Below are 15,158 nucleotides of genomic sequence, written 5' to 3'. Positions count from 1 at the left end.
TGTTTTCGTCTGCGCAGTCGGAGCGATTTCCGAGGCTGCATGTCCTTTAGCGTCAGCCACGTCATACGCAAAGTGAGTACATACTGATTCATTCTTAAGCCCGAATTTGATCAACCTTTCTATTCTCGTCTCCTTTTTTTGTAGCTCTTTCTCATTTGCATAAGGTACCCTATCTGTCTTATCTTTTCCACTTTCTCTTTCACTTCTCGATTCCAACGGATAAGTCGAAACAGAAAAAAGAAAGGAAGCCTTTGGTGTGAGCTATTCGTCGTTCGTGATAACGGTCAAAACTGTAGCCGAATGGTTCGACAGGAAACGGCAGCCATAGCTGAGAAGTTTTTAGCCGTCCTTATTCATTTCTAAACCTATTAGCGGGTCGGCGCAAACTCCCTTTGGTCTTCCTCTCTATATAGGATTTAAAAACGGCAGCAAGCCATTCGATATAACAAAAATGCCAACCATTTTTGCCTTCGCTTGTTCCTCCAGCGTTTTCTGTCCCCATCTCTAAATTGTGATTTTCATTCCGTTTTTGTCGCAGGACGCTAGCGGGTGGTACAGGCTTCTGAACGGGAACGTTGGGCGCCAACGTCACTTTGCCGTGAAAAAACAAATCGATTTGAACAACTCGACTATCGGTATGTCACCAAAAACATTTGTTTAACAATCTCGTTCATCAGCATTCTAATCGAATTTCTTTTGGGTGGGTTCGGTTATGTACAGTACCGACAGATCCAGACATGGAGGAGGATCTGGTTGTCGTGGATGACAGCGACTTGGACAATGGAATTAGTGATGAACGTGATCGTGTAACATCAGAGATATCGTCTAGTCCGTCACCATCTTCTGCTGCGTTGCCGAAGATTATTGGATCGGACATTCGCCACACTGCCGTACGTTGTGTGCCTGTGGAAGTCGAACCGAAAGGCAAAACGCCGTACACTACATCGGTCAATCTCAAGAGAGGTCCTAAAGGCTACGGTTTCTCTGTGACGTGGACCCATCCGCCGAGGTACAATGTTTTCTTTGTTCTCTCCAATTACGTATTACGTATACGTCTGCACTAATAGTACAAATCAATGGGGGGGGGGGAAGGAGAATGCTGCTAATATAAGGACAGATATTTTGTAATCAATTCTTGTTGTAATACGAAGTCGGCAATCAAGAAGATCCTTATACTTGGGGGCTGGCTCGCGGACAGCGTCATATAGAAACTTGTAAAAGAGATTATACTTTGGGACTAATGAGGTCGCTTTACGGTACAGGGCATTGCACAAGCAAAAAGTTATAAAGCTCAATACTGTAATAATATTACTTCGCCCATAGATGTTGCTAGTACTGTAACCCTACGTAACTATTACCCAATACTCCCTTTTATTGTGTGTTCTTTTTATGTCCATTTAGAATTTTTTTGTTTTTTTTTGTGTGCTATTTTATTGCATTAGTGTACTTCTCTTATTTATTAGACAAACGTTGATTACTATTACAGGATCGAGCGAGTTGAGCCTGGATTAGCAGCTGACTTGGCCGGCATGCGCGTCGCCGACTATATCGTCTTCGTCGGTAGCCACAACGTTGTTAAAATGGACGAAGAGCAAGTTCTTCAATTAATTCAGTAAGCCTCTACTCCTTTTGCCCTTTTGCCTTCTATTCCAAAAATTCTGTTGCGTTGGCTTTTTCTTCTGACCGAGTTCTTTCACCAGCAGACCTGCACGGACGATCGGTCGATAAATATTTGTTGGACTGGCTTCCCCATTTCTTGATCTACCTACCTGTTCTAATAGATTTTAGTTATTCGCATGCCACTACCCACGGGCGATGCATCACATTTGCGTGCTGGTGGGCTATTTTCTCTGACCGTCACCGGCCACGTTAGCTACACTTTCAAAAATCCCGCGTGAAACCCCCGCCAATGAAACAAAAGCGAGCGCACGCAATAAGCCTATGAGAGAGGCACTGTCCTTATCAGGTTAGGACAAGAATTTGCGTTCCATCATAATGTATAAGAAAGGCATATGAGATGCTGATCACTAGGGTCTTGGACATCATGCTGGGTTGATATCATTCGTACCTAACCACTTAGTTTGATCTCAATCGTCGCATTAGTGGGGAGAGAACGATATCATTTCGGGGGAAAACAAGAGGATAGGTTTTGGTTTCAAAACGAACCTACCGCAGGCAAGAGATAGGGAAGATCACCGCACCCCATGTAGGCAGAAAGTTGTTCAGGGAAAGGGTTATCATTTTGTATTGTTTGCTGAGTTGAATTGCAAAATATCTACCACATCCTCTAATACCCTAAACAGGCGGAGGTATGGTCTGAAATCTATGGGAAATGTGTTGGATTTTCAGTTGCGATTTTGTTCGTATACGAAAGTGGTCGTTTCTTAGGAACTTGCGATTTTGTTTTGGACTTCTTATTTTGTGTTGCTGTCGCAGGTTTGACGTAACGCCATTCTCGCTATTCTATTGTGCTGCCCACGTCAGGTGAACAATGGCGTTCATTTTGTGTAGGAAGAGCTTATCCTGCTATGCAACATGGTCCGTCATCCTGGCTACTGAAAATCAATTGAGTGAGTCGTTGTTGCACTGTCCTTTTGTGCTAGGGCAACAGCTTGTGTTGCATCATAAGTGTAGGGAAAGGCAGATGGAAGATATGCAGCTTCTCTAGTGATCCGTTGCTAGAAAATCTCCCGTCTGTTTCTGACAATAGGCTAGACGTTCGGAGACCTGCATGTAGTCACGTTCTACTGAGTTTTTCATGTTTTTTCAACAAATTTTTACACTGTCTCAAGAGAAAAATTACGTGAACGGTAAAACTCTTGGTCAAATTCTTTTACGCAATTGGATGCCGCGGATAACAGCCAAGGTAAAACTCTGACAAGGAAAACGGGACAGCGATGTCAACGTCTCTACCACTAGAGTTCAGTTAACGCACGGGTTGTTTTCCCTCCTTTTTACGAACGAGTTTCGACCTGAGTCTCTATAGTGATCGTTAGAAAACGTTAGAACACATCCTTTCTCACATTAAGTTTCCTTTTTTTTTTTTTCTTTTTTTCTTTTGGGTTCTATCCCGTACGTTCAGTAACTTTTTTCCTTGTCTACTAGCTAATGGAAAAGGTTCTGGAAACGTGCCCCAGCGCGTATGGTCGTCTGACATTTCGACTCTTTTCTAGTTGGGCATCGTCGATGTTTCCCCCTCTGAGGCTACGTGAACATACGCATATACTGTAAGGAACATCACACAACTACTTTTTTCTTTGTAGCGTGTGTGCGTGCGTATGGAGGGGATGGACAAAAAGCCTGCCACACCCATAAGCTGTCCTCTTGTTCACCCATTATCTGTTTGCGTAGGAGAGACCGACGAGTACGTACCATCTTCAGCCACATTATTGGATGATAGTGGCCTGTATCGTTGAGACCCAGCCCTTCATGTCGTGGAAGAAAACTTTCGATATTCTTTTCATCTGCTCTTTCTGCGAACGAAAAAAATAATCGATTCGCTAGCGCTAGTTATTTGTGAAAGGGCGACGGAGCGCTTAGAGCGGCTGCCAACGAAAGACACACCATTTTCTTTCATCGACATTGGTGTAGGCCTGTACACAAGAGCCTGATAGAGGCGAAAGGTTTTGATAGTATTTTCCTATGTCAACAAACAAGTCGATACTCTGCATTGGAGGCAAGATTGCAGAAGCAGTTGTCCCTATTTTCAAATCATATTTTGTAGCGCTTCTTCCCAATCGATACCTTCCTGCTTGTAATTGGTCGTATCCGAATTTCATTGATTGTTTTTATTTCGATTACAGAGCGGCAGGTGATACCTTGACATTGGAGATTTATCGGAAAAGCGGCAACAAACCGTCGTCGGGGTGCGTCACTTCCGATCAACTGACCACTGCCGAGCTGCGTTCAGACTTTCAACAACGGCAACCCAAAAGCCCGGTAAATCAAACACACAGTATATTGGCGAATGCGGCTCGAAAACCGCCAGCCGTTTCGCACCATCAGCCACCGTCGGCTGTTGCTGCGACGCCGGCTGTTGCTAGCGCTGCAACTAATAGTCGTCGCCAAGTAGTTGAAAATGTCAGTCATAATGGCAATCCCGGTCACGTGTCCTGGTATCCTACTCTTATTGGTAGCAACACTTTGGCACCTAGTGCTCCGCTTGGAATTCATATTTCCAATGCGCCACCGCTCAAAGTGGCTTTCAATAAATCTATTGGCGGCGGCGTTCTCGTCTGAGATGCCACCTTCTTTATTCATGACGCAATGTTCTTCATGCCCTTTCTTTCAATTGATTTAGATTTTTGTTTTCCCCCCACATTCTGCATATAGCTGCTTGTTTTTATTTTGATTGTGTTTCTGTTTACCGTCGTCGAAAGCCTCCACTGTATAAAAATAGTAGTTCACCACTTCCACTTCCGACTGTATGTATTTTTGTATTGAGTCTTGGCTTTTCTCACGCGGATCGCGTTCCCTCATGCAAATTATGCCGTGTATAATAGATGCCGCTTTTATGTAAACTGCCGTACCATGTAAATAAAAGTACATCCCACATTTTTTTTAGAAAATTATATTATTTATTATGTAAACATTTTAATTGGCTGTTTTTTCACGTTAATGCTAATTTTAGTTTACCTCTTAATTCAATCATTCAATTCGTAGGGCCGCATTTCAGCCATTGTAGGGCTTTGCATACCGGTAGCCTTGGCAGTTGCTTTAACAAAGTTGGAAACGCAGAGAGTATTAGTTTCAAACTTCTTGTTAATATGTGAACCGTAACTGCAGGTATCGGCAACCTTATAGTTACACTAATACACTATAACGAGACCGCACGTGTCTGGCATTTGACAAACCATCGACAGACGAAATCAAACAAAGCAACACGGCACCTTTTCCTCCTTGACTATGATACGCTCTAGCGCATCAATGACGATCGTCAAACCCGGCAAGGCCGTTGCAATAATTTTCGTATTTATTCTGCGATCGTTTTTGCTTCCCCTTTGAATCTGTTTTTTCTTCAGTGACACGTGCTGGCTTCGTTATAGATTAATGTTGTTCGTCACGTGCAGCAATCCAGAGGTCATACAAGTAACGCCTTTGAATTAAAAGTTTGTTATTACCTTTGATAAATCATCTTTTTCCATTTTTTCTTCACTTGTTATCGTTCCTTTGTTGTTGTTGTTGTTGTTTTCGTTGCTTTCCCCCTTTTTTATTGGTCCTTCGATTCCGTGGAATAGCTTCTATTATAGCACCAGACAGGCTATACAGAAGAGTTAGATAATACCGCAATGTTCGAGTCCTTTTTGCGCGCTTTACGCTCCGATGTGCGGAATGCATCAGTAGAAAAGTTGTCGTTGCAACCCCATCCTTTTTGGCTTTCTGTTATTAGCTCTTCATTCTGTCACGTTGGCTCGCAAAGCCAACTCTAGAAAAAGAGACGCGAAAATAGTCGCAGCAAGAAGATAAGAAGAAAACAAAAATCTGACGTTGGATTCAAGTTGATTGTTATATATTACTACGTGCGTTTTCGATTTGGCCGCCAGCTGCACGATCCACCACCCGAAGACATTGCAACGTCGGTGTCGCTACATGAAATCCATTGCGCCAAGCACGGGCTGATCAATGCCGAGACAGCCATGACCTTAGCCGTGCATCGCCTATTGAGTTCGGTCCAGCGCATGAATCCGCCTGGCCAGTCAATAGACAAAGCCGCCAAGGCCATCTTCTATCTATCAAAGGCGAGTACATTTGTCAATATTGTCCTTTTTACTCCTCGCTGATTTCTTTTTTGCCAAGTTCATCATGTGAGCCAACCTTGACTCTTGCTCCATCACATTATTGTCTTGTTTCCCGGTCTTTGGATTGGGGGGAAACACTAAAAGGACATTTGACATCCATTATGTACGCGAGTATGTCCTTCTAGTATATTAGGGACGAGGTAGACGACAGAATGTCTAGTAATCATTTGGAGAACTTTGAAATTGCAAAGCACTGTGCTGGCAGTGGATGCAGATCTATTTAGTGTGCACTTGATATAGTTTTCTAATTCGCACACGAATGTAGGAGACTAATTTAATGCCAGGAAACTGATGGCACCATAATGCCTTTTTGATGCGCTATGAAAAAAATGTAGGTCTACGAGGCTCGTTATCAAAAATTGCCTTCTCTAATATCGATCGTCTTTGCTGCCTTGGTAACGGATATACTATCCGTAAAAATGATTACACGGAACAGCATCAAAGGAGAGATAGAAAGCTAGAAAGTGCAATAATCAGTCCACGCACTCTGCCATTATATGGGATGGAGAAATGCCGGACATAGGGTTGCAGTGGAGCTTGCTCTAATGCGTTATTACACAATTTGAGAATCTTGTTCCCAATCCCTTGATTTATTGCCAGTTCCTCTCAAACTAGACGAGGGCTGCTACTTCAGACTTTTTCGTCATCCAATCCCACGTTTGCTTAATCACAATTTATTTTATTTTTTTTTGTGTGTGCAGACATCTAACAAAAATTACAAACCGATATGATGCTCTTGAAGAAGGTCTATAAAACTATAGATGTATCGTTTATCCTATCGGAGCTGGAACAGGTCAAAGCCCTTGCACGAACCAAAAGGGGGTTAGTGTTTATTATTACTATCTGTTCGGTACACCGGTGAAATTGGATTATGTATTTGTAATAATAATCCGGCTGTGGGGTTTACCTTTTCATTCTTTTGGTAAGACCTAGCTGGTAATAATAACTAGTGTCAAGCGCACACGGCAAACGCAAAGATTCTCAGCAGCGAATTTTCCGCAGCACGTTGGCCTATCATATTTTAATCCGTCTGTTTGGTAAGACTTCACATCACGCCATCTCTGCACGATTTTCCTCTTTTTTAACGATGATAGGTTTACAAGAAAACGTCGATAGTAGTTTCTGGATTTTTTAAAAGTCCCAAAAAATGTCTTGTTAATTAAAAATGGTTTACTTTTAAAAATTACGGAGCAATGGCCCGCCCCCCCAGAAAACATTTTTCTCTTGCGCACCGGATTTTTCAATCATCCGACATAGAAGTAAATGTACTAAAGATGTTACTTACGCGTTAAACTAACGTGTGATGGTAGATGTCACAACACTGGCGAACTACCAGTATATCTACATATCGTGCGCGTTGCAATACACGCCCGAGTGTAGTAATGTCAAAATGGTATAGCACCCCAGCTCTTCTATATCTAACAACTTCTTCTCGTATTGCAGTTGGAGAAAATGGGGGAGGAACACATTGACTATATGATCATGACCCACCAGCTGCGCTCGCTCAACATCCACACCACGCCTTTGATGATTGCCTCCGAGGTGAGTCAGATCCCGCATCTCGAAGCATCATCTTGCGACCCGTTTTCCCAGGACGTTCTCATTCCGCGACACATAGCTTTCTCATCCTACCACGATCAATAAGCAGCTGTCGCGTGTGCGTACCGAACGCCTAAAGTTTTTTGTTTTTCTTTTTCAAAAACAGATCGTTGCTCTTTTTCTTCCCCCATTCTCTCGTTCTATCAATTGTTTCTTGGTTTTAAGGACGCCAATTGACTATACTAGTCGTGGCGACGGTTACGAATGAGAACATTGTGACGTTTGATCTCCCTCAGATGCCGTGCATTGAATTCTTAAGTAAACTGGCACAAACGGCACCTGACTAAATAGAAACTGTTCACAGAAAAAAAAAAGTTTAGTTTAGTAGATGGCAACTTTTTTTATTAACGTTCGTCTTGCGATGTTTTATTTAATAGATAGGCCCTATTTAGGTTTTCTTCGTAAAATTTGTTTTCCAAGAGTTTGGGAACTCATGTTTCCTTTTTTGTTCAATGGTGGTGACGTGCGTTAGCTGCACAAGTTGAAGAAACTACTGGATCACGTCACGGAGCACTTACAATCCGTCGTCACGGCTTCACAGAAAGGATCTGCCGATCACGGGGTTCTCTCTGACCAATACCATAGCGTTTTCACGGTAAGAGATAGTAAGGAGGAATCCTATCTATACATACTATTATTGCATATCTTGGCCGACGATGGATGATGGATGATGTCGATCGTTCGCTTTTCTTCCCCTTTTTCGTTTTATCGCTCCAACTTTTACTGATTCACCATATGACGCGACGCCAGCATTTGAACGACATTTGCGGATTTCTGAAAACGTTGAATCAGCAACTGAAGATCGAAGATCGTATCGACTACTTTCTCGAAGCCTTTCAGGTCAGCGTGATGTTTAGAGACTGCCAATCATTTCATGTGTTCGCAGTCCCTGGTGAACTATTAAGCATTATTTCCTGTCATTTCCAATTCAGGTTTCACTCGACAAGTTTCATCTGAAAGCTCAAGAACTTTTCTGCCCGGTCGACTACATCCGTCTCGATCTAGTCCACGTCGGCAAACAGCAACAGCAGCAAACGATAGTCTACGCTGCTACAATCCGCCAGGTACGCACACGTTATTGCGATTGTCATTGGCATATGTGTCTTGTCCAGGTTTCTATAGATATGCGGATAATATTATGGAATTTCTTTTCTCGTCATTCCTTAGCCCAAATTGCATTCAAATATCAACGATGGCTGTCTACTGCACCAGGGCTTCCTATGGAAACGGAACGGCTCTTTGGAGACACGTTTCTGGGCCCTACTCTTTACCGACTCTCTACTGCTCACTCACGTAAGCAAGACATTATTTGTTTTTCTATACGTTCCAAGTTCTTCCAGACCCATTTTACTGACAATATTGCAAAGTCTTTCTCTGTGAATCTGTCCTTTTTTTCTTTCTGCGGAACGCTAAGTAAGGGAGAAAAGTGGCTTGCCATGGAATCGATTCTTTTTATTTTGGTTCGTTTTTTCTTTTTGATCGCCTTGGAGTGCCGTCTACTAAGCTATCGATTATAATTAAGCTATACACAATAGATGGCAAAGTCTTTTCGCATTGATATTTCGCAATGTTTTGGTGGTACAAGAACTATTGCCAATACAATAAAATTGGCATTGAAAAAGCTTAGTTAGCCTTCAAACCGCCGTTAAGTGTACGAAGGCCAAATCTTGACATTCCTTAATTTTGTAATACCCACTAATGATCACTAAGACCTTGGACATGCTGGGTTGAAATCATTCGTACTTAACCACCTAATTTGATTCTTTCGTTGTAGTATTTGGGCAGAGTACGATATCATTTCGAAAATTGGGAGGATAGGTGTTTGTTTCATAACTCACCTACCGCAGAGATGACATTGGGAAGATCACAGCACCCCCCAATGTTTGTAGACAGAAGGGACGTTCGTGGAAAGGGTGACCTTTTTTTTTTTGTTTAGTTGAATGCAAAATATGTAACTCATCCTCGAATACCCTAAACAGGCAGAGGTATGGTCTGAAACCTGTGAGAAATGTGTTTCATTTTCAGTCAGTGCCGATGTTGTCGTATCCGAAAGCGGTCGTTTCTTAGAAACCTGCGGCTCTGACGTCTTATTTTTTGTTCTTGTCGCCGGGTTTACGTAAATATCATTCTCGTTTTTGTTTTGTGCCGCCTACGTCAGGTGAACAATGGCGTTCATTTTGTGGAAGAAGAGCCTATCCTGCTGTGCAACATGGTCCGTCTCCTGGCTGCTGAGAATCAGTTGAGTGAGTTGCTTCTATTGTTTTGTCATGGTTCGTGTAATGCGGAGATGGCTGTATTTAGTTCTTTTCTTGTTCTTTCTCCCTATTTTCCAAGTTATGTGCCTTCTCTGTTTTCGGATCTATTGTCCTGAGCATCGCTATTTTTTATCGTTTATCGATTGTTTAATGCTCTTGCTTTTGTGTCGGGCCATCTAAACTCTTTATCTTTAGTTTCTCGTCTTGTAACGACAAAGGCATTTTTTCTTGTTAGCAAAAAAAGAAAAAATTAAGCATGATCGATAGTTTGCGAGCAAAGAAAACAAACTTGACGAAGTTTATAAACAGATACAATGAGTCGTAATAACTTCCTGCAACTTTTCAATTCGTGTGTGCAATATCTAAAATAAGCTTATTTGCCTTTATTTCCATGTTTTTACGTCCATATTATGGGCTAGACAGTCTATTCTTCATCGTACATTTTGCTAAGGGCTTCTAAGTCTTTTCAAAGTGCCTTTAATGGCCAAGGGGAGACGCAACAACGGCTCAATTCTGTTTCTGTGCAGTGCGTACCGTCTTTCTTGACGTAACTCTCGTTGTTGTTATGCGAGCCAATTGTTGAACGCCTCTAAGTCTCGCTCTTTCATACAGCCCTATATCCGTATTTTTGTATTTTCAGATCCGTCTTTTCGCTTGGTGTATCGAGCGATAGACAAAACGCGTATCGGCAAAGTATCAGTTCATCTCGGCTGTTCTACTGTCACGATGCGAGCTAAAGATCGAACGCAGAAGATTACGTGGGTAGATCTGATCCGTCGTCAAATGTAAGTTGGAACTCAAGGTTATTTCTAAAATCCGAAACAACACACATTGTTGTACTACAAATTTGCGGACCTTTGTAGAAGAAAGAAAAATCAAACAATGGATGTGTCTTTGTCTAGCGGCTAGCTAACAAATAGCTCTGTGTGTGATAAATGATTGCAAGTGGACTAACATAGACGCACGCGTTCTTTGCAAATCTAAGGGATGAATTGCAGAACCGGGAACATTGCTGGAACGCGGCCAGTTTGTGCGATAAGAACGAGATAGGAGAACAGCAGCCGAGGCAGGACAACAGCAGCAACCGAAGCGGGCGAGGAAATGCCATTGGTATATTGCGGCGCGTTCGTCGCTGCCTGTCTACAGGCGCTATCCCGATTCCGGCGTCGATGACGATAGCGCGATCGTCGTCGACTTTGCCTCCAAAACCGACGACCGAGCCGACTTTCTACCAGAGCTATTCCTGCGACGATCTCTATTTAGTATCCGACTTGACACCTGGAAAATTCAATTCAAGCGAACCCATTACCGAGCAAGAACACGAATTCGCCGTTGCAGACGAACGCCAACAGCCGGATGGGGAAGCTTCTGGGCTTGTGTTTCACGACATCAGCCTTGGCAATCCAATTGATGTGGTATGTAGATACCCTTCTCTTACTATACGTAATCCATTGATGTGTAGTATTATGCATCGGTGTGGGGTACCATGTGCACGTATTTAGATGAGCCACGTCACATGAGCCTTTTTCCGTGTTATGCTATTATGCCCCGGTGGCAACTTCTATTTCGTTTTGTGTTGGTCTGGAAATTTATTTTAGAAGCGCATGGGATAAGGCGACGTGTTTAGAATGGTGGCATTTGGATTTTCTTTTTTTGCGTGCTAAAAAGTTCAAAGCCATCCGTTTGTAAAGCGGTTTTTATGAAGCGAAGCGCGTCACGTCAAGCTGCTAGGCGAAGTGAACCGAAGCCAAGTCGTTGGCATTTTGTTCTCAGTGCATTGCAAAGGAAACGGATCAGCACGTGTGTGTGGTCTTGCCAGCTATTGGGCGTGCGATTTTATTTTATTTTTTTCCTCTCGTAAAATAATCTTGTCCGATTCTTTTTTTTCCCCCTTCCATCTAGCCTGGGTTTATATGTGTTGGGGTTCCTTAAGTGAAAAGCGTAGAGCACGCCTACCAATATAGTTCCACTGGTTAATTGAAGAAAGTTAAGCTACAGACTTCATGACAGGGAATAACTTGCCGCCTTTTACGAAACTTGTATGAAGAAAACGGAGCAGAAATTGCTCTGTCGGCACGTGACGGCCGGTTTTAACCAGTGAGTAGTGTGAAGAATTGCGTCACTGGGGAAGTAAAAAAAAATAACTTTAGATTTGCGAAGGAAAAGTGACAGTTAAAATATATATATATATATTGGGAGGGCGTTGTTGTGTCTATTGCTTTGAAGAATTGCAGTGACGCTTGTGTAGTTATCGGCGTGGTACGTAGGCCAATGTACAACTCGAATGTCGACATGTACGAGCAATCGATGGATGTTGTTTCTATGTTCTTTACTGTCCTTCCGCCTTGATCGATTGATTAATAATATGTTGGCAGAGAGATTACATGGCGTCCTTGAGCAGAGCACGTACTCGTCTGGCAAGATATCCTTTTCGTGTAGCTATTATTTAGTACCAAATCTCTGGAAACATAGTAGAGAAATCTCAAAACACGCACGCTCCTACATCATCCGTCTATCTACTAATCTCTTTTGAAATTTGTTTGAAATGAAAGGCGTTCGATAGAAAAGTGTAGTCTCAAACGTTGTTGTGCACATGAAAGATTGGAGTAGAAAAATAATGGATTGTTTAATTTGGCTGACAATAATTCTCCCCGCGCTTCAAATGTTTGGACTACGGTAACTGTTTTGCGACGATTACTCGTCATGTTTGCATCCTCGAAGCTATTTAGCGAAAAGCGTATGCACAGTCTGTGAACGTTAATCGCACCGTTTGCATTTCTAGGACGAATAGTTGTTCCTGCTTTTATGATTACATTTTTCTTTTCTCGCTGGCTTAAACGATAATCGACCCCTAGACAGGATGGGGACGGGATGTTGACATTAATAAATGTTTTGCCTACCCATAAACAAAATGTTTTCATAAATCAAACTGAGTTACCATGTTGTGGAACAACACTGGGTTGTGTTGCTGCATCAAACACAACAATTGATTTATTGCTTTCACTTGTTACATTGTTGTGTTTGGTTCCCAGGGTACATCTCTCCCATAAGTATTGGTTTTCCTTCGAGGAATTTCAACCCGGTTTCTACAAAATGCGCTTCTCCGCTTGCAAGATTACTATCGATGCGTTCATTATTCAATCACGTGTTTTCGTAGAATGCATCTCTTTCTTTGGCATGACGACGCGAAGAAAAGAAACTAGAATGTAGTACTTTATTAGCTTTTTTCTCGAGGCCTTTTGAAAGGAAGAATTTATTTTTTTCCTCCTAGTATTTTACTTCACGAAATGCATCTCTTCACTCTGAACGTGTATTCGCCAATGTTCCACGGGAATTTATGGCACGTGACAATCATTAGATGGATGTTGAAAAGTAATCATAAGAAAATTGACAAGTTTCTGGAATTTTTCACGAAGATTCCTGTAATACAATCAATCATCCACGCCACCCAATCTTTTTCGCGTTGAAACCGTGTGGAATTATGATTTTTATGTGTGTGTCTGTGTGTGTGTGTGGGAAAACAGCTTGACTCCTTTCCTAGAGGACCAGCAGTTCAAACAGAATGCTGATTACGACCCAGTTTTCCTGCTCTCCTCGTACATAGAAAATTCAATTAGCTACATCTGTAATCAAATGGAATCTTTCTTTCTCTGTTGGTCTTTCCTGTTCAATCCAGTTCCTTTTCTGCCGCGACCTCCATAAGAATTCAACAATCTTTTCGATGACATGTTGCCGAGTACGTCGTTTGTCATAAGTCGAACACTACAGGTTGAGATAGACAGACATCCAATCGTTTCATTTAGTTTTATTCAAGCAGCGTCAGAACGTGTATCTAACAGTTGTCCGAGACACTGGATCAAATGGAACTGTGGAAGTATATAGCTAGCATGTTTTCCTGGACGACTGATCTAAAGCCTGGCCAACGCGGCTAATAAACGTAACATCCCGCCCTTTCCAACCCGTTGTTTTTTTATTTATTTTTATTTCTCAACATAGACCCAGCTCGTAGGCTCTATTGTAATTTCCTTTTTGCTTTTTACGTATTGTAAAATAGTACTGCAGTGCCCCAGCACATAGGGGCGAATCAAAAAGCAATCTCATGATGGCACCCCACTGCGAAGGCAGCTACCGCGGCTTCCTATGCCGCAATTCGTTGTCGTTTGTATTACCAGCGACAGGAAATGCTATGACATTTCCCGTCGGAGTCCTCCTGGTTTGGCTCTATGCACAGGGCATGCTACTGAGACACTAGACAGGAGAGAGAGCTACATATTCCATTTTGCCTGAATCCCAAGGTTCCGAAATTCCCTCATCGCAATAATAGCGGGAAAAAAAACAAACGCAACAACAATCGCTTTGACGTCACGCCCTTCTTTCCGTCTCGTCCGTATAAGGCAGACAGATAGGCAGATATAGTGTGTGTGTGTGTGACACGAATTTTAACTTAGGGACAATTTGTATAGACTATTAATCTTTGGTCACCAATGGGGCAGCACTGCCCTGGCGGAACTATTTCAGTTTCTGGTTAAATAGTTTTTTCTGGCTTGCAGTAGAGCCCATACATTAGTCGGAGTCTCGGTTTAACGACAGATGGGGCAGTACCATATCGAGATGAGTTGCTTCGTTAAGTGGCTCGTCAGCACATATGTCCGTACATTGCATTCCGCTAATCTAGTAGGATCCAATCTTGTTCATGGGACGTATGCAATGTTCGCTACGCAAGTATGTACAACTGTCGCAGATAGATATCGAAGATCTAAGCGTTGCTAGATTTTGTTGACGTCTCAGGGTTAATAAAAATTTGACGATTGACGTAGGTAACCCTGATAACTCTGTTCAATGTATATTTATCTTTTGGCTTTTTTTTTACGATGTGTTTTATTTTATGGCATTTTTTTACTTGGTTTTTATAAGTTGTTGACTCTGGACAATGACGTCAGTGAGTGGCCCTTGCCTTTGTTGTGTCTATATGCACATACCATATCTCCCATTTTTTTTTCCCATTTCCAGCCGAAGCTGAAGAGGCTATCCCGCGTGAACAGACAGTTGTCATATGCCAACGGACTGTGTTTAATCGATGAACTACTGTCATTTTTTCTCTTCAGATTCTTGGTTATTCGAATAACTAATTCTCCTTTTCTCTTCAGGACCAGAGCAGCAACGTAAGCATTGAATTTGTGAACTTGAACGCTGAGCCCATCAACGAGCAGAACGAACGTCATAACTTTGCAGAACGTTTACGACAGCGACTGTTTAGTCGCGCAATTGGCACTGGATCGAAGGATAAAATTGCCCGGTAAATACGAACGTTAGAATAAATTTGAAATAAATTTGCATTTAAAAAAAAAAAAAGGGAAATACTGAGGTCATGTCACCGGAAATTCTTCGTGTAGCAAAATGTTGCTGACGTACTGGCATAGCAACGGTGAACATAAGAGACCAATTGAAGCTGAAAAATGATGACATGAAATATTGTGATGTCAATGATTTGAATTTTTTTTTTTCA

General features: G+C 42.2%; 2 protein-coding genes across 2 annotated transcripts in view; both read left to right on the top strand.

Moving 5' to 3' along the window:
* The first annotated feature begins 150 nt into the window (after positions 1-150).
* Positions 151-4,554, top strand: LOC123470164. Its single transcript, XM_045170014.1, has 5 exons — positions 151-164; positions 539-635; positions 721-1,009; positions 1,487-1,612; positions 3,804-4,554. The coding sequence occupies exons 3-5, from the start codon at positions 738-740 to the stop codon at positions 4,237-4,239; spliced, it is 834 nt and encodes a 277-aa protein (XP_045025949.1). The 5' UTR covers positions 151-164; positions 539-635; positions 721-737; the 3' UTR covers positions 4,240-4,554.
* A 984-nt stretch (positions 4,555-5,538) lies between these two features.
* LOC116917368 overlaps positions 5,539-15,158 on the top strand; it is a 29,398-nt gene continuing 19,778 nt past the window's right edge. The window contains exons 1-10 of the mRNA XM_032922811.2: positions 5,539-5,738; positions 7,242-7,340; positions 7,870-7,992; positions 8,148-8,237; positions 8,330-8,461; positions 8,565-8,690; positions 9,556-9,640; positions 10,293-10,437; positions 10,638-11,067; positions 14,800-14,948. Of these exons, the coding sequence (XP_032778702.2) occupies positions 5,637-5,738; positions 7,242-7,340; positions 7,870-7,992; positions 8,148-8,237; positions 8,330-8,461; positions 8,565-8,690; positions 9,556-9,640; positions 10,293-10,437; positions 10,638-11,067; positions 14,800-14,948 (1,481 nt within the window). The 5' untranslated portion in view covers positions 5,539-5,636. The remainder of the gene's footprint in view (positions 5,739-7,241; positions 7,341-7,869; positions 7,993-8,147; positions 8,238-8,329; positions 8,462-8,564; positions 8,691-9,555; positions 9,641-10,292; positions 10,438-10,637; positions 11,068-14,799; positions 14,949-15,158) is intronic.

This window comes from Daphnia magna, linkage group LG2 (genome assembly GCF_020631705.1).
Source record: "Daphnia magna isolate NIES linkage group LG2, ASM2063170v1.1, whole genome shotgun sequence".
NCBI classification, from domain to species: Eukaryota; Metazoa; Arthropoda; class Branchiopoda; order Diplostraca; family Daphniidae; genus Daphnia; species Daphnia magna.
Note: the sequence above shows the minus strand (reverse complement) of the source record. Positions and strands in the feature narration are given on the sequence as shown.